General features: G+C 44.3%; 1 protein-coding gene across 1 annotated transcript in view; it reads left to right on the forward strand.

Annotated features, from left to right (window-relative positions):
* Window positions 1–12698, forward strand: part of LOC146191473 (uncharacterized) — a 26186-nt gene extending 13488 nt beyond the window's left edge. Inside the window, exons 2-7 of the mRNA XM_084600334.1 lie at window positions 5641–5704; window positions 8993–9078; window positions 10456–10548; window positions 11838–11897; window positions 12431–12514; window positions 12690–12698. Of these exons, the coding sequence (XP_084456460.1) occupies window positions 5641–5704; window positions 8993–9078; window positions 10456–10548; window positions 11838–11897; window positions 12431–12514; window positions 12690–12698 (396 nt within the window). The remainder of the gene's footprint in view (window positions 1–5640; window positions 5705–8992; window positions 9079–10455; window positions 10549–11837; window positions 11898–12430; window positions 12515–12689) is intronic.
* Window positions 12699–22084: the final 9386 nt, after the last annotated feature.

Genomic DNA, 22084 nt, shown 5'->3' on the forward strand with positions numbered 1-22084 from the left:
CAAAAAGGATAAGGAGTAGGAAGAGAACGAGAGAGAAAGAAAGGCGGTGCGGGTAACCGGAAAAAGCCGGTTTTCTAACCTGCCCTTTGAGAGAAGGGACCAGGGGATATAAAAGGAGATGAAGGGATATTAACTCCGCTAACCGAATTAGTAAGCTAGATCAACGTGTTATTGGTTATTCTCTTAAACGAGTCCGAAGCCCCAAAGTTACATTTCTATACGTTCCTTTGCTGTTAGCTTTTAAAAAAGCTTAGACAATAAGAAAAGCTGCAGCTTTGGAATGTATCTGTAATTGTCAATTTGACTTAACTATTCTTACACGGGCTAGATAAGGCAAACTAGTAGCGAATGCGCCAATTCAGAGTGAGCAATCACGTCGACAAACGCTGTCGAGGAGAGTGTACTTCATCCTAAGCAGTCGGGTATGGCGTTGCCTTGTCAATGCAACGAAACTCCTGCTTTGTGGTTCACCACAAAATAAGATTTTTTTTTTTTACGCAAAAGCATTACATGTCCCATTACGAGAGAAGCCATCAGCGTTGTTCGTTGTTCCTGAGGGACAGTCCTCTTGACGGCTCGCGACAGTGAACTGTGTACTCTCTTGTGGCGTGTATCTGCATTATTTACATGCATTTTCTTTGCCTTACCTTGACCTTTTTATACCCCGGTTATTGTTCCTTTCATAATTTATACATTTACGTAAGCGTGACTTGTCGTCTGCTGCCGAGTGCCGTATTATACGGCGGCAGTCGCCCCGTCAAGCTGCTCTTTGAAGCAGCTTTTTAGCGCCTGTTCCCATCCCTGGAAAAAAACATTAAAAGAAATAAAGGTTGCTATTACATCACCAAGCAGCCGTATGACGCAAATGCTATGGTGCCATAGCCATGTGACGCAGAACCATCCGCAATCGAGGGCAAAATTCCTTCAGAGAGTACTAGACAGGCTGATCGTCTATATAATACTCAGCACTGACGGACTTCCACGTATAGCGGAAGCTTTCCCGACATGACATTTGTATCAAAGTTAGGATAAAATCATTAGTTTTACAGCGTTTCGGGTGGAGTCATGTCATTTCGCGTTGCATATTGTATACATTTTCTATACAACTAAAACAATTGCTGTTGATGAATGCCGGTCATGGTACGCAGCGTATTACTCCACTGAACAGTAAACGAAATAACTTTTTAATGCTTTATCTCACCGAAGAAGTCACCATCATCATCCGGACTATAACCACTGCAGGATGAATGCCTCTCCAATACTCCTGTAATCAACCCGGTCATGTGCTAGTTGCATCCAAAGAAGCCAGAGTAATCGAAATTGCTGAGTTTTTCTCATGCTTAGCTTTTGTTAGGTATACAAGACAAGCTTTAACAGCAGACTACCTTCTGACACAGAGCAATTGTGCGCGGCGGTTATTGTAGACTTGAGTTGCAGACGACTTTGGCCAAGTTAAAGAATGGCTTGCGACAGGGATCCGAACTGATGACATTTGTACAGTCTTGGTCAAAAGTCCGAAGGCCAAAGGATTTTCGTCTAAGCCACAGGATGGAGCCGTAGCGATCACGCCATTGTTAAAGGCCAAAGGTTTAACACACACACACACACACACACACACACACACACACACACACACACACACACACACACACACACACACACACACACACACACACACACACACACACACACACACACACACACACACACACACACACACACACACACACACACACACACACACACACACACACACACACACACACACACACACACACACACACACACACACACACACACACACACACACACACACACACACACACACACACACACACACACACACACACACACACACACACACACACACACACACACACACACACACACACACACACACACACACACACACACACACACACACACACACACACACACACACACACACACACACACACACACACACACACACACACACACACACACACACACACACACACACACACACACACACACACACACACACACACACACACACACACACACACACACACACACACACACACACACACACACACACACACACACACACACACACACACACACACACACACACACACACACACACACACACACACACACACACACACACACACACACACACACACACACACACACACACACACACACACACACACACACACACACACACACACACACACACACACACACACACACACACACACACACACACACACACACACACACACACACACACACACACACCAGGACGGCCCACTCCCCAGCGGTGTGTGTAGTGGTTATTTATTGTATGTACAAAGGAAAGAAAAGATGTTTGCCAGCCCCGGTATCTGCTATCTTATATCTGAAGCACCTGAACTGGGGCGGCGGAAATGAAGGGATAGCGAGGAGAAGGTAGAGGAAATCAAAGAGGTGAGTGATAGGGAGAAAGAAAAGAGTAGGTAAAAATAAAAGAAATATATACACTATGGTACAGTATACAGTAGTTTGCATGAGGCCCACCCGCAAACGTCTTAGGTCACTGAGTACTCGGCACGTCGGGCGGGCCTCCGCAATAGCTCCACGTCCAGGCAACTGTTCACTACGCACGCACTTGCACACTGTACAAAACACTGACGGCTGTCGTGGGCGATCAGCCGTTATTGTGGGAAATAGCACACGTGGAGCGTTCAGTCCCAGCGCGCACTATCTGGCGAGGTGAAATAGGCGGGTCATCAAGCCCGCCTGTTCGATGTACTCACACAAGATCACGTGAGCTCGCTCGCGCGCACTATCTGGCGAGGTGAAATAGGCGGGTCATCAAGCCCGCCTGTTCGATGTACTCACACAAGATCACGTGAGCTCGCTCGCGGGCGCGCGCACAGCCCGGCGGCCACAGGAGCACAGCTACGCTGTCCGGGATTACCCCCTGCGCTCTGTAAGCCGCCAGCAACTCACGTCGTGGTTCGGCTAGCGCGGTGCAGCGCAGTAGAAGATGTTCGAGAGTTTCTACCTCGCCACAGCCGTCACACACGTCACTATTGGCAAGTCCGTGGCGCATCCGTCGTTCCCCAGGCCACACACATCCAATGCGTGCACGGAGGATCATTGCGCGTTGCAGCCGAGTCAGCGAGCGGCCGCTGACACTGTGAATGCGCTCACCTCTTGCAATGCGTGGGTCGGGGTGCTGCGTCCGGAGGTGATCGTCGATTACCGCACGCACATCCTCCAAAGCGAGTTGCTCGTCGCTAGGAGGGAGTTCATGTGCTGCGGTCGCGAGCTCGTCGGCACGTTCGTTGCCCTCTATGCCGCAGTGCCCGGGGATCCACTGTGCCCGTATAGCGCAGCCACGCTCCGCCAAGTGCTTGAGACGTGCGCGAATCTGGCACAGCAGCGGAGTTCCCCGGCCGGTGGTTCGAAGGCGGCTGAGGGCAGCGCGGGAGTCACATAGCACGGCACACCTGGGTGGCGGCGGAGTCAGTTCAAGCAGTAGATCCAGGCCTAGGCGTAGGCCCAGCAGCTCCGCCATGGTGGAAGAACCCAGGTATGACAGGTGCAGCTGTCTGTGCAGTTGCAGGGCGGGGAACTGCACAGACAGCTGCACCTGTCATACCTGGGTTCTTCCACCATGGCGGAGCTGCTGGGCCTACGCCTAGGCCTGGATCTACAGCGGTGCAGGTGTTCAAAAATCCGTTTTTTGAACATCTGCCCCCCAGCTGGCCGTCCTGGTATGCATGCTCGCGTTGTCTGTTTTACACTTTTTTTTTTCTAGTGTTATTCTGAACCTTTGCTCAATTTCTGGCTTCCTTCGAGGGAGACTTGCCTTGCTTTTGGTGTCGTCTTCGTGGAAGCACGGCGCGTATGCAACATTCGTCGGCTCTCCACTTTCTCTTTTTGCCCCTCTCCCCCAACCCACCCTTTTTTTTTTCTTTTTTTTTCTTCTTTCTCCGTCTCTGTTGCATTACCAGCCAATAATCAACGGGAGCTTTTCGCCCTTACTATCTATTCAGTAATGTTTGCTTCTCCAAAGACGGAGAGCGAGAATTCTCTCTCCCTTTCCTAACAGTGGTGTAATATGCGGACTTATTCTCCATTCTCAATTCTACCTTGAAGAAGGACGGTCCACCGTCCGAAACTGTTGGAATAAAATAGATAATCGAGAAAGTTGCGTGACATCCTGTTTATATATATATATATATATATATATATACAAGCAGATAAATGAAGGGGAAATGAGGGTGCTCGTTATAATACATGAAGGAAAGAAGCCAACAGTCGGCGAGGCCAAGGAAAGCATTGGGGATTATGTTTTATGTCTTTTTTTTAATTTTTACTTCATAATCGCATATATTAGTAATGTAATCTGTTTAGGAGAAAGATAAACACAAAGTAGAAGGAAAAACAACAGCCGATGGTGGGGACCGAACCCACGACCTCCGAATATCGCGTCCGGTGCTCTTCCAACTGAGCTACATCGGCCGCTGTCCCCCCTGCTACTTTCTCGGGTATTAATGTTGTCTGTATACGAACCTTGAGAGTGTTCACCAGTATATAAATATATATATATATAAATATATATATATATATATATATATATATATATATATATATATATATATATATATATATATATATATATATATATATGAAGGAAAGAAGCCAACAGTCGGCGAGGCCAAGGAAAGCGTTGGGGATGGTACTTTGTCTTTTTTTTTTGAAGTTTGCTTGGATAATCACAGAAATTAGTATTGTAATCTGTTTAGGGGAAAGATAATTAAACACAAAGTAGTATATATATATATATATATATATATATATATATATATATATATATATATATATATATATATATATATATATACAAAAGTTGGCTTGATTAGAAATGACAGAGACAGCAGATTAACCTGACGCTCCGGAAAGCAGACAGTTAAAACCTTTTCTCTTCTGCCATTTTAAGAGACTTACTGATTACAAAACCTTCATTATCACGTGTCTTTCAAGTGCATTTTGCTCGAGGAGGCAGTGTAGGCCTGCAGCCCCGCCGTCTGTAATGCTGAAACCGATGCGGTGCTCGCACAAGCCTCCCCCATGCATTGTACTTCCGCCCCACCGATTCTGTAATATCATGCGTAACTTGTCCGAACTTCCTGCGACGAACATGCAAAGCTTTCACTATAGCGTCGCACTCACGGAGCAAAACTTAATGACCACATGTCTAGATAGTAAATAACAGGCGTTATAACTGCGCTCGCGAAGCCTTTCGGTTGCCTCCTTTGGGAATTTGGTAGATTATACTTCTTGTGGAATTCTTTGTAAATTCAGCTTCCGAACACAGTTATTCAGGCCATGTCCAAGACAACAAATCGGTACCGCGTATATTACAATGCGTATAGCTTTCACTATAAATTTTCTCGCTTTGTTATTTGGATAGTGAGCAGAGTTGAATGTCACATGTTTTTCCCTTAATTTTTTTGTCACTGTTTTAAAACGGCATTCTTTTTACAACGCCGTGACTACTTCAAAATGCCTTCCTTCCAACTTAGTGCTCATTGCTACTGTCTCAAGGACCTTTAGCTTGAAATTTCTCGACAGTTAACTTCCTTACCAATCTTATCGCAGGTGTTTTACACCATCATGATCGCGACAGGCGTGTGCCACGTCCACTCGGAGCTTCTATCCACAGGTGAGAATACATGAATGTTTCGCTATTTCTGACCTTGTCTCTGCACAGCAAGAGAATGGATGGGTAGAAGGAAAATATTCGGTTAATAATTTTCTGACAATTAGATTGGCATTTAAAAGTATAAGATTAAAATTATGGGAATGAACACACCACTATAAACCGAACTAGTTTGTTGTCATGCATGTCAGATATGTCTTTAACACTTTTGTTTGACCTAGGACTGTTTTACTTTAACAAATGAATTATAGTGATAGTCACAGAGCGCGCTAGTTGCGGATCTCTTGTATCATTTACTTAATTACCCTAATTTTTATTTATTAGTTGTTATCAAAAAGAATATCTCTGCTCAAAATAACGGCTTGAGGGGCTAGTTGCTGCTGCATCATATTCAGATATGTGGCGCAAAAATTTTATTGAGCAAACCTCCTGAGTAATGCAAAGAACGAGATTACTATCGGGCCTCAAGCTGTTATTCTTGGCCTAAAGTTGTTATTCTTGGACACAAGTTATGTGGTGTGGATGGACATGTCCTACTGGATATGTGTGGCGGTGGTGTTTAGTGTATGACTATGTGACAATGTGGTGATATTTTTTTGTCCAGCGTGGTATGAGTTACTGGGCAAAGCAGAGGTGTGCGGTAACAAGACAGTGAGAATTTGTGACTGTCATGTTTGGACGAGGTATATGGTCTGTGAGGAAGAAAGTGTCACTATCCCCCCGATAAAGAAGAGGAAGAAGAGAAGAAGAGGAAGATGAGATTGGTCAATACCATGTTTGGACGATGTTAAGGTCTGCGAGGAAGAGAGTGCCATTATCAGCTTGGCAAAGAAGAGGAAGATGAAATGTGCCTGAGTGTAGAAGAGGAGGCGTGGTGAAGAGGAAGTGTTTTCAAATTCTAATTACAGTTGGTAGTGTGCGCGTGTGTTGTGTATCTTCTCTTGTGCTTGTGTTTTTTGCGCCACATATCTGAATATCTCTGCTGCAGATGATTTTAATTTTATTGCATAAATGCAGTGGCCTGGGGCCGTCACATGTAAAACGTAGCCACATGCTGCCCCAGCCCCAACAATACAAACAATACACAGTGTTATGGATCGACGCGACTCGTCCTTCTCCGCGCTATATAACCTCTGTACAGCGAATGTACTTCTCGAGTCTCGTCGATTCTTCTAAACCTGCCCTTCATGCCCTAATCTAGATAATGAGAAAAATTGGTTGCATGACGCCAAGCACCTCCAATTTAACTGATAAAATGTTTTACATAAATTACGGCAACTACCTTGCTTATTGTAATATCTAATCGTACGACCGTGGCTCAGCTCCCTTACGTGTGCTCACCCAGTTCCACAGCAGATTCAGGCACATATCAAGTCCTCGTTTTGACATGCGCTCCCCTGATTTAATACATATAATGAAATACCAAACTAGGAGCGGCCCATGCAAGCATTTTGCCTTTCCACCACGCAGATATAAACAAATGAACAAGAAATATAATCCCGGCCTCGGCGGCTGCGTTTCGATGGAGGCGAAACGAAGTGGCGTCCGTGTGCTGTGCGATGTCAGCGCACGTTAAAGATCCCCAGGTGGTCGAAATTACTCCGTAGCCCTCCACTACGGCCCCCCTTTCTCTCTATCCACTTTCACTCCCACCTTCATCCCTTCCCTTACGGCGCGGTTCAGGTGTCCACAGAGCAAGTGTGACAGATACTGCGCCTTTCCCTTCCTATGAACCAACCAACCAACAAGAAATATAGGAGTCAGGCCAAAACAAATCAATTTTGGAAACATCTAATAATGTAAATCGGCGAACACACTTTCTAGAGTAGAAGGTAAGCATGAAATTCTTTGCAGTATACTGGCGTAGAAGATGAATGAAACTGAACCTCTTAGCAAGGTCTCTTCTCAGCCAGATACAACCATCCTTCCGCCGCGTCGCTGGGGCGGCTGAGTGGGACGTCTAGATCTACTGCTTGCAAGGGGTCCGTGCCACGCCGAAGGATGGTCCCGTGGCGCCGCATGAGAATGCACGAGTAAGAGCAGGCTATGCTACAAGATAAGATCCGAAATGTCAACCATCACCAACATCAGCCAATACAAAACCGCCATTGAAGATGTTTTGTATTCATATTAAATTTCACAGCCCACCCCTCATGTAATGTCCGCGGACCTTTGAGGAATAAATAAATAAATAAATAAATAAATAAATAAATAAATAAATAAATAAATAAATAAATAAATAAATAAATAAATAAATAAATAAATAAATAAATAATGCGCCTCAAAGTTTGAGCACGAGACCAGTTGCCCGCAGGAGCGCGAATTACGCAACACACGCACCGCTCCCGATTTTCTCACGCGTAACAAGTACTGTGCATGTGCGGCTCGTACTGCAGGACAAGAGGCAGACTTCTACGCCGCGCGCTATCTTCGCCCATCTTAAGACCCTGAAGAAGATGTTGATGACGCATGCGCTCCTCTGGCGTCAGAGCTTTCAGCACGTAGGCGTCAGACGCACACTCAAAGTTTCGCCAAGCAACGTTCAGATTCGCCTTCATGGTCTCCCTGTCGGTTCGTCGCTTTGTTCTCCCTTCCGTCCTGGCGCCAACGTCCCCCGAAGTGCCCAGAACTCACGGGCACGGCTCTGGCAGGTGGTAGTTGGTGGCTGCCATGGCCGGGCTCTGATTAGCCGTAGGATTTCCTGACGTCAAGCAACTATATAACAAGGCCGATTCGGCAGGAGCGGCCAAATTTGGCCTCTCCTTTCAATGAGAGGGTGAAATAAGTATTAGCCGTCCAGGAAGGACCCTTGCATTCGTAATCAGACACGCTTCGCTAGCCCGGGCAGGGCATGCAGGCCCACGCAGCATGTCTATGCTGAGTGGACTTCCACATGGGATTCTATGCCAAAAAAAAAAAAATGTGTGTGTAGGATATTAGAGGAAACTATTAAGGGTTCAGTAATTAGCCAAATAGCAAAATCCATGTAGGGGAACAAGGGTTCGCAAGGACCGTTGTTCGCCTACATGTACTTCGCTTACATGGACGAAGAAAGAAGGAACTATAAGGTCCGCAAGGACTCTTGTTTCTTGCAGATGCACTCTCCTTGCAGAAACTCTCCTTGTTGCAAGAAGAATTTGCAAACGAGAGCAGTTAACGCTGCCGCCTCTTACCGTTAACTGTCCTCCCAATTTTGTTTTGACGCTTATTGAAAATTGCCTCCCTAAAATCACCTCCACACCCCACATTCTTCTTCTTATGACCATCACATGATGTTTTTTTTCTTTCCAGTCGGTTTCACGCTAGTTCTTCTGCTCCTGGTACTTTCGGGGCTGTGCGTCGTCTTCTCCATGGTTCTACTATTGGGCTTGTATACTGTAAGTGCTTTCAGTCACTGTAAACTCGTGTTTGTACACATCTGTACTTCATTTCACAATCTGCGCCTTATTCTCGGCGCCCCAGTGCTGGTGAGAGCTGCAATAGAAGCCATTCGATTATACTATCAATACGCCCCTCCTTTTCACTTTCTACGCGAGGAAACTTTATCCCATACACTGGTGCACTTCAGTCCTGTAGCGGGGAAGGCGGTAAGCCTAATCTTGCTCTAGTCCCGACATCAACAAAAAGAAAACTATGATGGGTCTCAGAGCTGCAAAGGCTCCACACGATGTACTATATGAGTCCTTGTTCTTTATAAGAACCTTTCAAGGGTACACGTTAATTCAGGACGCAAAGGATTCAGGATGCGCGCATAAAAAAAAAAAAAAAAAAAGAAAGAAGAGCCCTCAGGAGACTGAATGATTGCGTCAACCGTTCATGCGCTTTCAGTGCTCAACACGCTTGCACGTACTCTCTGGCTCTCAGAACGCTATTATGCGTTTGCTTTCAAAGCGTAGGTTATTACCTCGCAGGCCTACGTGCGGAGTATATTCGAAAAAGGCATACGCCGTCGGTCCTGCGTCTCCGACAGGCCAGCATCGATCAATGTCGCTTCCGTTTCCATAGTATCCTCCCCCCAATTTTAAAAATCCTATTAGGGTTTGAAGCTGGCTCATTCGGTATTTAGAACAGAACACGGAAAAAGAAAAATGTCTCGCATTGACCTTCATTTACGTCATGGTGATTTTTTTCCTTTCGAACATAGTGGTCGTTTGTTTGCTGAGATGTAGAGAGAGCATATAAGGAACCACCAGTTCGCAAAAAGCTGCCCCATTAAATTTACAGATGCTCCAATATTATGCTTTTTCCATTCGTCTACCGAATGGCTTTAAATAGAACCCATTTCAGAAACTCTATTGTGAAGAAGCAAGATGCGGAAAGTATACCAGAAGCTTTGGTAGTACAACGTTACGCAATACTACAATTTTACGACACACTAAAAATCACACTTTCTTCTTGCCCCGCCGGGGTGGTGCAATGATAAGACGCCCGACCACTGTGCCGGAGTTCCCGGGTTCGAATCCGACCTCGGCGGCTGCGTTTCGATGGAGGCGAAACGAAGAGGCGTCGTGTGCTGTGCGATGTCAGCGCACGTTAAAGATCCCCAGGTGGTCGAAATTACTCCGTAGCCCTCCACTACGGCTCCTCTTTCTCTCTTTCACTTTCATTCCCACCCTCCTCCCTTCCCTTACGGCGCGGTTCGGGTGTCCACAGAGCAAGTGTGACAGTTACTGCGCCTTTCCCTTCCTGTGAACCAATTTAACTTAACTTAACTTAACTTAGTTGTAATTTTTCTCGCTTATACTCTCTTGCAGAACAACCGTCTCATGCTACTCCCTTGGCTGACCTTCGTACCTCTAGCGACCCTTTACGACATATCCCTTTCGTTCTACTTCATCACAGACCTCGTAAGCCTCACTTACGTTCTCTCTTTTTAACTTATTGTCGTGATTACGGCTGAAACGTTTTTAGGTAGCGTCGAGGGAAAATTAGGATGCCACTGCTCTCGCCACTAGGCAGGCTTGGCTAAATGTCCATGCTGGTCATGTGTAGTTGTTCTCACGAGCCCTTTCCAAACGCATAAACGGTAAGAAAATTGCCTCAATTTCCAGTTTGAGAACCAATGCGGTGAAGATAGATACCCTTAGAGGTCGTGAGACAAAAGCTTTATTTCACTTCTCATGGAGTTATAGCTTTAAACGGCTTCTGCGAGAACCGCATTGTGATGAACTTGAGTGAAAGGGAAGGAGGAACTGTTGCGTATTTAAACTTCTGTTCGCCTTTCCTTATTACTCTGTGCGTTGGTTTATACCCCATGACTAAGTTACTCTAGGCGAATTTCAACATCCTGCGCCAGGTTCAATTCGCGTCCGAAGTGCCTTATATTATTCGAGTCTTCCCCGAAGTTACACGGGACAACCTGCATATCTTGAAATTGTGATCACTAGCGCTCCATCCGGCGTACTTACTGTCCACTGAACATAACCATCATGCAGAGAAGTTTTATGATGGGCAGTTGCGGCAGAATCGCCGCCGCACGTCATTCTACCGCCGCGGGCCAAAGGAGGGTGAAATAATCTGTATAGGTATCGTCATGTCCTCTATGAAACCATCCCTCCAAGCCTAGTTTCTTGTAGGTGCCGTAGAACGACAACAACAACAACAGGCGCCTTAAAACGACAACAACAAAAAAGAATGCACAAGGTTGTGGTTGTGCATTGTCGGCTGGTGTGCCTGAATTTGTCAGCGCTGACCGCGCTCAGCGCAGACGTTGAAGGCTCTCTCGACACCGAAGATGTTCGGCACATGAAATGCCAGGAATGTCGTCATCAGTAAGCGCGGTGACAATTAAGACGCCCGTCAACATACGCCCGATGCAGCCACCTTTCCCTATGGCCACGACAAAACAACAAATAACAATAAAGAAATCGCGTGGCCCTTAGGCTTCGTTATAACGAAGCTCAGCTGTAGTACTTACAACGGCAGCTACAAATCAGACGGTATACATGATAAAAGCTGTTTAACTGCCCAAGGAATATCGCAATATACGCTTCTTCAGCGTGACCGTAACTATTGCCGCATTATATTGATGTTACTTTTCCTAAGCTATAGCACAGAACACCTGTGCCCTCCATTATTCCACGGTTTGTGTCGTTTTAGCGCGTCACTCTCTTTTCTACTTTTTCTGTAATTACAGCAAATCAACGGGTTCGTCATTGCCATGCATATCGTCGACTACATCTTATGCTCAGTAAATGTAAGTAATCGATCCCTTACATACCTCAATTCCTGCGTTTCTGCTGGTTATTTTAAGCTCGCCTCGGCCCACACTTACGCAGTTAAGGCAGCTAATAAGACAACTTATCTTGTAGCACAGAACGACCGCCCATGGTTTAAAATGGAGTGAAGGAAGACAATTTAAGTTTGTATTTGTACGTGTATTAGTCTGTATTCGTGTGCTTGTGCAAACTGCCATGCGATATCCTCAACTAAAGACCTTAAGTGCAAAAATGAATAACCAATAAAAAACTTGGGGAAACCGCCGGAGTAATTGTTCAGTGCCGTTTCTTGAGTTGTAAAAACCAACATTCTTAGATATAGACGTACCCACTGGCTCAGGCAGAGAAACCATTGCTCTGAAAACTCGCATATTGGTGCCGTTCTCTTTGATTGGGTGCGTGATGCGTGCGTGCTCGTGTGTAATATGTATTACAGAACGAGATCTGTGAACCAGATGCTTCTTTAGCTGACAACTGTCACCGTGATCCTAAGCGTTGAATGCTTCTGCAGGTGTACTGCACAGTGTGCGTACTATCCCAGTACCGGCAGTACGCTGACGGAAGACGAGCAGTAGACCAGACTGCCCCAACAGGGGTAAGTTTCGTGAACCCACTAAAAGGGGCGAATTGTGCAATTCTAAGATTTTTGACTCTGGAAAAAAACGTGATTGTCGCGCCTTGGGATTTTCTTTTATTAAATGGAGTATTTTTACCATTTTGCTCCAAGATATTGCATTGTGACGTGCAACACTAAATGATTATATTTGCAGAAAATATGAATATAGGTGATAGATGACACACTACAGACGAGCCGCAATTTGCACGACCAAAAGAACACGCACTCCGTTCTATTCGCGTTCCACGTACGAGCGCATCACTTCGTCCTCATCGTTGGTCATCAATGACAATATGCCAAAACGTAGCTATTTAGACAGTCTTTGACAGGCATATTAGCTGACCTAAAGATTACACATAGAATTAAAAATATATTCCCAGTGAGAACTTACTGAAAAAAAAAAAAAGAACACGAAAATCCAGGAAAGGTAGGAACATAAAAATAAAAATCGTAGCAAGAATGATTCAGAAAATCAAAATTATACCGCACTGCTCGCTTTATAGGACACTTCCTATAGGACACTTTATAGGACACTTGCACATTTCTTTATAGGTTTTTTTTTTTTGGTGGCAACTCTCTAGGAACCGCAAAAAAAAAAAAAATGGGCTTCGAGGGGTACTGGAAAAAATAAATATCTGCACAATCCTGATATTCCATATACTAAAATTAAGCTTTCAGACGTCATTTCAAGCACAAGCTAAATTATTTGTTCAAACACTACACATGCCATGACAAAAACATTCATGTCAACTTGCTGAAAAACACAAAAAACCCGGGAAAGCACAAATATCATTATAAAATCAGCAATAACAATAATTTAAAATATAAGCTAATTGGTGCAAAGCCTCTTTTCTTAGTAGAGAAAATTTGGCATGCCTATTTGTAAGTTCCTCAGATTAGTACTACGCGGAAGCAGTGATCGCTATCCAGCTCCCGAGCCGGTTGTTTGAAGTATGACGTACCCATTATATAATCTTAGTACACCAGTAAAATGCACTGTATATATATATATATATATATATATATATATATATATATATATATATATATATATATATATATATATATATATATATATATATATATATATATATATATATATATATATGACGTACAATGCGCACCCCTTTCCAATTCTGTCCACTTTCATCGCCTCCTTCCCCACTATCCCCGGCGCAATAGCTGTAGGCTAAATATTCTCAGCACCGAGCCGACCTTTCTACCTTATTTTGCAAATTAATCTCTCTGTAAAGTCTGTCGCTCTTTGGCGGTCGCTTCGCCTTCACTTTTCACATGCATTGTCAAGATGCCAACCTCCTATTGTCACATGGCGTCACGTGTTCGCAGCTACCGGCCGTGTCCTCCCAACACAACGACGGCAATCGGGGTGGCAGAGAACGCTACGCCTTCGGCCCTATCGGTGCTTGGGTGCCAAAGTGGTTCTCTCGGAAAGATGCTTTTGCGAACGGCACTGCTTCTTCGGGCTCACGCTCCACTGCCGGAGGTGCACCAGCGACGACCATCGACGCTGGTAAGCGCTGCCTCTCGAAAACGAATCAGTCGCTGTTTCAGTTTGTATTCCTTTAGATAACATGAAGTCACGAAGAAAAGAAAAAGAAAAGGCGAATCATCAAGCGGAAGCAAAACAGCATTTCACGAAAAATTAAAACAAAAAAAATAATCCATGTGCATTTGCCATCGAGAATTTTATATCCCAATGAAAGTTTTAATTTTTTTTTTAATTTAGGCTTTTAGGTGATTTGCCGCCCGTGCTGTTCGCTCTCGTTTCATTTCCCTACCTTTTTATTTCTAGGCGAGGGTGACGAGCACATGACTTGCGCCGTAGGAGATAATTATTTCACGATCAAGGAACGCAGACGCGGAGCCAGCGGATTGTCCAGAAGTATGCAGGCGTCGAAAGCGGAAATATTCCTGCACCTTTCGGTCGAAGCGCCTGAATTTAGTCTCCTTCCCGGCGAAAAGGTAAGAATGGATGGAAGGTCACGACTTTTGCCAATTTGAGCGGCAAATTTGTAGCACTTGTGGAGTTCAGTAAACCAGTTTTACGGAATTCTTCCTTTCAGGCTTTTAGTAGGTTGCCATGCGCTATCATCTATTTGCCGCTGTACTGCATCACCTCAAAGAGCTTATTTGAAGTTTTTGCGGCGGGACAATGTAACCAACGCTAAGAGTTGCTGTTTCTGTGCGGACTAGAAATGAACAACTTCACGCGAAATTTGTCTGCGTTTTAGGTGCTTTTTATATGAATACAGACATCTGGAACCCGGATTTCGCTAATAAACCAGCCAGAAAAATTAAACCCGCTTGTCATAATCACAGCTCTGCTCGAAAAGCAAGCTAGCTTTTAATGTAATAGTCTCGTGCTAAAAAAGAAACAAATTACAAAACGCAACTGTTTGAGCAACTCCTACAGTGAAGCTTATGCAGTGCTTTTTCGGAGCCGCTTGAAGAGTTCATAGAGTGCGCTAACAACCAAACACTAAGTGTTCCAAAAACCAAAGCTGCAAATAAAATTAAGGAGTGAAAAAAACTACCAAGCTCCTCGGCCGCTTTCACAGTCAGTCAATCGCACATAATTAATGAACGATGGCTGGAAATCCCCAATGTTAACCTAGTTTAGTGTTGCTGGCATATTTTATACCTTTATTTCAAAGTCGGTTTCTCTGACTGTTCGTGTTTTCCTGTCTCTCGCTCACAAACCTCCGCCAGGTGAACGACAAAGGGCAAGCGTTGGCAAAGCTTGCAAACGACCACCCTTGTGAGACGACTCTAGACACTGGCGCACAAGAACAGAGGCTGAGAGCGGAAACAGCTAGCTCCACGTCAGAAAGCTTACCTTTGCTGCATACAGTAGGCAGGGATGACATCTGCCGTGACCAAGGCAACACTAGCGAACACAGGTGAGCAGTGTACAAGGGCGATTATTTACAGGCTGGCAAACCATTCGTGGCTGCAAAATTCAAAATCTCGAAAAACCTGAATAGACCTTGCCGAAGTATGCCGTCCTGAAAGAAACATGCCATTCGTAACCTTTATCCCGTCTCCCATAAAACCTTAGGAATGTACAGAGGAGAACGGACAGTGGACGCTACTGATAGCGAGGTTTGGAAACTGTACAAGCTTTAACTATGTAGAAATGCAGACATACGTTGAGTAACATTGCCAGAATTTTGCTGGATACGTACAAAAAGTTGTCTATGCCGCCTCGTTACCTTGTATTGAGACAAGTGCTTTTCAATGAAAGATTAAAAGTGCACTTATATAACACGGGGAAACACACACTTCTGGTATTTGTCTGTCAAAACAAGCAGGCGCTGAAGTGAAAGACTGGAAGCACGCTTATATAACACAGTAATCTTGGCCTTTACGGCATGAAATGGAACTTCACACCATTTTTTAAAGAGAATAGCATGCGGTATGAGCTGAGCATACACACTAATGCGCGAAATTTCAGGAGCGTTAGATATTTAGAAAAAACAAAACTGAAGAACCCTCGTCGGCCCGTTTCAGCTACATCATTTTCAGCGAAATAACTTATTAACCTACACTTCGGCATTAAATGACTGACTCCTTTCAATAAATTTGTTATTGTATTGTTACATTTGTGTTAGTTTGTATGCTGATGTCTTTTGCGTGGGTAGCAAAAATAATTAGTTATTAGTGCGCTTAAGAGTATCAGGTCCTTCAATTTTTTTGCATGATTTTCTCGTTTCCACAAAAATAATATGTATATTGGCTAAAAGATAATATACAAGCCCACACTAGGTGAACATTTCAGCGTAACTCGAATGCTATAGGTAACTGTAAGTACCAATGATGCGGACTTCAAAGCTGCCAGCGGGAGGAGCGGTGTTCACGAAGCGAAGGAACACATATGCAGCTGGATGAAGTTACACTTATTTCCCTTGGTAAGACGATGTTAAGGTTCACATAAGGTTCGCATAACTAATACCAAAATCTTTATTTTGACAGTTAAGATCAGCTCTACTTATAATGACGCTAGTCTGCAACTGACTGCGCATGATTTTCGTATTTAACAACAAAGCTCTCCAATATCTTCAACCCACGCCAAAGCTCAGTAGCTGACGCTAAAAGGCTATACAATGAAATGAATACAGCGTCAATTCTCCTTGCATATTAGGGAGTGTTTTTCTTTTTTTCTTTTTGCTATGTTAAATAAAAAAAAAAGAGATATTTAAGTTTTGCCTAAGAGAACGACGCGACAGCGTTAAAATATCTTGTCTGCCTTCATGAATCCTCTTTCGTGTACAAATTTTGCTTTGCTAATTGCCTAATCCCTACTGATCTGTCAATTTGTGCTTCTATTATCACACAAATATAGTCTTTAGTATACAGCCAATTGTGAACTACTGTATTCTGTAAAAACCCACCCGAGATACACGCAAATGTACCTGCATGTCCTGGAGGGTTTGATTTCCATCTCCCACTGCCTGCCAATTAGTTATTTACAAACTATTACCAGCCATTGGCATACTCGTGATTTTTCGCTGACAGTGCCAACGTTAGATCTTGTGATTAACGAGATATTTAACGCTGTCTTATTAATATATCACGATTTATTGACCTCTGTCTGAAACATTTTGTTAGGTATTCTTTCTAGGCAACTATACCGAGAGCTGCCCTGGTGCCGCACGAGATGAAGTCTGGCGTTAATCGAGAAACACGAAGGACTCCGCGGGCAAGAACGAACGAAGGCGACAGTAACCCATGCTCTGACCGCTGACTGAAGCAAGCGAACCATAACGGGATGGAGAGGCAGAAAACTCTCATGCTATTAGCCACCTTGCCACAAGCCAGGTGACATCAAGCTACGCTTCGATTCTGGTTCTTTTTTCTTTATAGGGTGCAAATTTTTCATCAAGACCGTGGTCTCGGCTCAAAAAGTTTGGGTAATCCCTTGCTTCGTTTACGGGCTTGTTCATCATCATAATCACTATCACCTTCATTTATTTGTCATTAAGAGCTCCTGTTCCGGCGTTAAGTACGGGAGGGGAAAGACAGGTAGCAACCACAGGATCCCAAAAAATCTATGGGGGACAATTAAGCTGCGCCTCTAAAGGTATGACGCGATAGCGTAGGCTGCCACCTCCCCCGCTTTAATCGAGCCGTAGGAACGTGCATGCGTGGCCTAAGGATATACGTGAATGCATGCGGTCCTGGCAGGCCGATTTTGTTATCACCCTCCCGTATGAAAGGAGAGACCCGAGTTGGCAGCTCCTGCCAAACGTAATGTCAGGAAGCCTAACGTCCAGTTAGTGCTAGGCCATGCCAGCTGCCTGCTTCCGCCAGCGATTATTAACGCTATCGCGTTATTAAATAAGCTACTATGCATAAAGAAAAGGTTTGAATTATGGCGTTTAACGTCCCAAAGTGACTTAGGCTATGAGAGACGCCGTAGTGGAGGGCTCCGGAAATTTAGACCACCTGGGATTCTTTAACGTGCACTGACATCGCACAGCACACGAGTGCTTTGCCTTCCGCCTTCATCGAAAAAAGGCCACCACGGCTGGGATTCGATCCCGCATCCTTGGGCACAACAGTCAAGCACCCTGAATAAAGATAAGGTAGCCCGAATTATTTGCTGAAGAAGTCAGTCAGTCATTGCTTTAGATTTTACGTAACTTAATTCACAACAGTGTCTGAAATTGCATTTGGCTCCTGCCTAGCAAAGCCTTGGACATTTAGGAAAGGTTTAAAAGGCTTACTGTAACTACGAGTATAAACGTTTGCTTGTCTTAAGTTCCATGAGTATACTGTTAGCCGCTTGACATTATTTTTTGCTCGGCCAGTTCATGCTTTCAAATTTGAGCAAAACTGTTCAACACAAAAAAGCGCAACACATAATGGGAGATTTGCGCAGCGATTCTTGCTCAAATCGCTTATCACGGATGATTGTATTGAGAATACGATACCTAAATGCTTCGATGGCAGCGCACCAACCTTTTCGAGGCTTTATTTGGTTTACGCTAGGCGCCCTGATTCATTATCATCGTCATTATCACCATCAGCCGGACTATACCCATTGTAGGGTGAGGCCTCTCCCATACTCCTCCAATTAATGCGGTCGTGAGCTAGCTGCATGCACTATTTTTAACCTCTTTCGCTCACCTAACTTCTACCGCCCCCTACTATGGTTTTCTCCCCTTAAAATCCAATTTGTTACCCTAACTGACCATCGATTATCCTCTCTTCGCACATGCATCCTGCCCATGCTCATTTCTTCTTGTTGATTTCGGCTAGAATGTTATCAACTTATTCCTCTCACACACTCTATACGATTCCTATCTCTCAATGTTACACCTGCCATTTTGCGTACCATGGCTCTCTGCGCTGTACTTAACCTAAGCAGAACCATTTTCGTTAGCCACCATGTTTCATCCCATAAAGTTAGTACCACTGAGATTAAACTGTTATATACCTTCCTCTTAAGCGATACTACTCTGTAATTAGTGATAACCTGCGAGTACTTGTCAAATGCACTGTATCCCAATCTTATTCTCCTAGTTATTTCCGTTTAATGGTCCGAATCTGTGGCTACTACCTATATTAAGTAGACATATTCGCCTGCCAGTTCCAACCTATTGTAAACTGCTGTTCCTTCCAGAGTACATTAGCCGTAGGACATTACCTTAATCTTCTGCATGTTACTTTTTAGGCCTTCCTTTCTGATTTTCCTTTGTATGTCATCAATCCTAATTTGAAATTCATCCCGCCATTTACTTAGCAAAGCAATGTCATCAGCGAATCGCAGATTACTGAGATGTTTACCATCAACCCTTACCGCTAACTGCTCAATTCCAAGTCTTTAAACACTTTTTCTACGCAAGCCGTGAATAGTACTGGGGAGATCGCGTCTTTTGCCTAATATCTTTATTTATGAAATATTTATTACTTCCTTTATGGAAAACTATGGTTCCATTGCAGCCACTATGAATATCTCCCAGTACTTTCACATAAGGCTCATCTACACCCTTATTTCACAATGCCAGCATGACTGCTGAAATTTCGACTAAGTCAAATGATTAGTCATAATCAGTGATTAATATGTACAGGGGCTGGTTATATTTCGATCATTTTCTATCACCTGGTTTATAATATGAATATGGTCGATGGTAGAGTCGCCTTTACGAAAACCTGCTTGATCCGTTGCTTAACTTAAGTCTACGGTTACCCTGATTCTATTAACGATTACCTTAATTTATATCTTATTTAGTAAGACCCTGTTTCTCATACGCCTAAATAATATACCATAAGTGTCTGGTTACGTGCACATGCCTCTACCGAAATAAAAAGGATGTTTGTCATAAATCTACAATCCCTGTTTGCTTCATTTCTTTTCTTAAGTGTGTAAACGTCCGTTCAGCTTTTTATGGGAGCTACATGGAAAGGTCAATCCTAGTCGCTGTGTCGAGGCGAAATAATGAGAGCACCTTCGCCCCCTCCGTTAGTTCTTTCTATATCTAAGTGGCAGCAAGGAGAGAGTTTGGTCAGGCTCCTAAGTGCAAAAGCAACAACGCCGACCGAAGAGGTCGCTGCGTGACCTGCTGGTTGGCAGTAGGTTATGCGTATAAGTACCAGCTCAAAGAAAGAAGTTAAATATACCTGCCAGATTTCCATCCAATCCTCTTTCCTTTCCTTTCCTTTCCTTTCCTTTCCTTTCCTTTCCTCAGAATTTCCTTAATGTACACCACTTCCAGCCCAGACAGTTCAGACCCGATGACGCAATTTCGGGCTACAGCGTGGGCTTATAAGGTCGTTGAGAGCAACGGATTTGAGGCCATCTAAGTGTAGTGCCCACAAATCGCTCATTGTTGACAATAAATGTTTTCCAATCCAATACAGCCTGCACTCTCGGGCTTCCAACGCCAGAGAAGCATCGCAGACCACCTTTGGTTGCATCATTGAAAAAAAAAAAAAATATATATATATATATATATATATATATATATATATATATATATATATATATATATATATATATATATATATATATATATATGTCTTATGTTTTATCCCAATAGCGCACTTGACCGTAAAACCCCACTGAACGATATGCAATGAAGATAACCAATCGGAGCTTAGATCAATTTAAACTGATTAAGAAGTGCGAAAGCACAGTCGCGCTGTCTGGTATGGTTAGGCTTAGTTTTGCTTGCGAATTAGCATTGAAACACTGTCACAGGGTTTGGCTAAGTGTTAAACGTCTTTATTGCACGTGCTGGGCTTTAAATTCAAGGAGATAAACTTATGGTTGGTGCATAGTCCAACATTTCATTAATGCTACACAGTCTGCGTTGAAGCACCGTATTCCCTATGGCTAGGTTAGGCTTAACAAGGTGTCACAGTTGCTATGGCAACCTGCGAGGCACAAAAATTTTATTTATTTGCTCTGCTCTGACATTGTATGACAATGTTCGCACTGATAATTCCCGAACGTTATTTTCTTACTGTAAAGAGAAGCTTATGAGTGAGGCACATACACATTATGTGCAGGTGCTCAAGCGTAAAGCCACTTCCTTCCGATCCTAAACACAACACAAAACTTAATACTCTACCTCAAGAGAGATCTAGCTCGGGACACCAAGCAAGAAGCGGCAACAAATCTTGGTGAGTGACTCAGTTCCAGGAGGGGAGTGATAGAAAAATGCCCAAAGAGCGGAAAAGTAAGTTGGCAACGATTTTATTCTATCTCATATGCGACAATGCATTTATCATGTTTACATCTCAAACATACATCGTCGAAGCATTAAACAGGAGCGCACTGAGGCCCTGGAAGCAAAGCGGACCGCGCACACACACACACACACACACACACACACACACACACACACACACACACACACACACACACACACACACACACACACACACACACACACACACACACACACACACACACACACACACACACACACACACACACACACGCGCGCGCGCGCGCGCGCGCGCACGGACGCATGCACACCCACACACCCCCCCCCACACACACACACGCACACACACACACACACACACACGCATACACATCCACACACACACACACACACACACACACACACACACACACACACACACACACACACACACACACACACACACACACACACACACACACACACACACACACACACACACACACACACACACACACACACACACACACACACACACACACATCCACACACACACACACACACACACACACACACACACACATCCACACACACACACACACACACATCCACACACACACACACACACACACACACACACACACACACACACACACACACGCATACACATCCACACACACACCCACACACACATCCACACACACACATCCACACCCACGCGCACGCACACACACACACACACATCCACACCCACGCACACACACACACACACACACCCACGCGCACACACACACACACACACACACACACACACACACACACACACACACACACACACACACACACACACACACACACACACACACACACACAC

This window comes from Amblyomma maculatum, chromosome 4 (assembly GCF_055883805.1).
Source record: "Amblyomma maculatum isolate TAMU_Amacu chromosome 4, ASM5588380v1, whole genome shotgun sequence".
Taxonomy (NCBI): Eukaryota; Metazoa; Arthropoda; class Arachnida; order Ixodida; family Ixodidae; genus Amblyomma; species Amblyomma maculatum.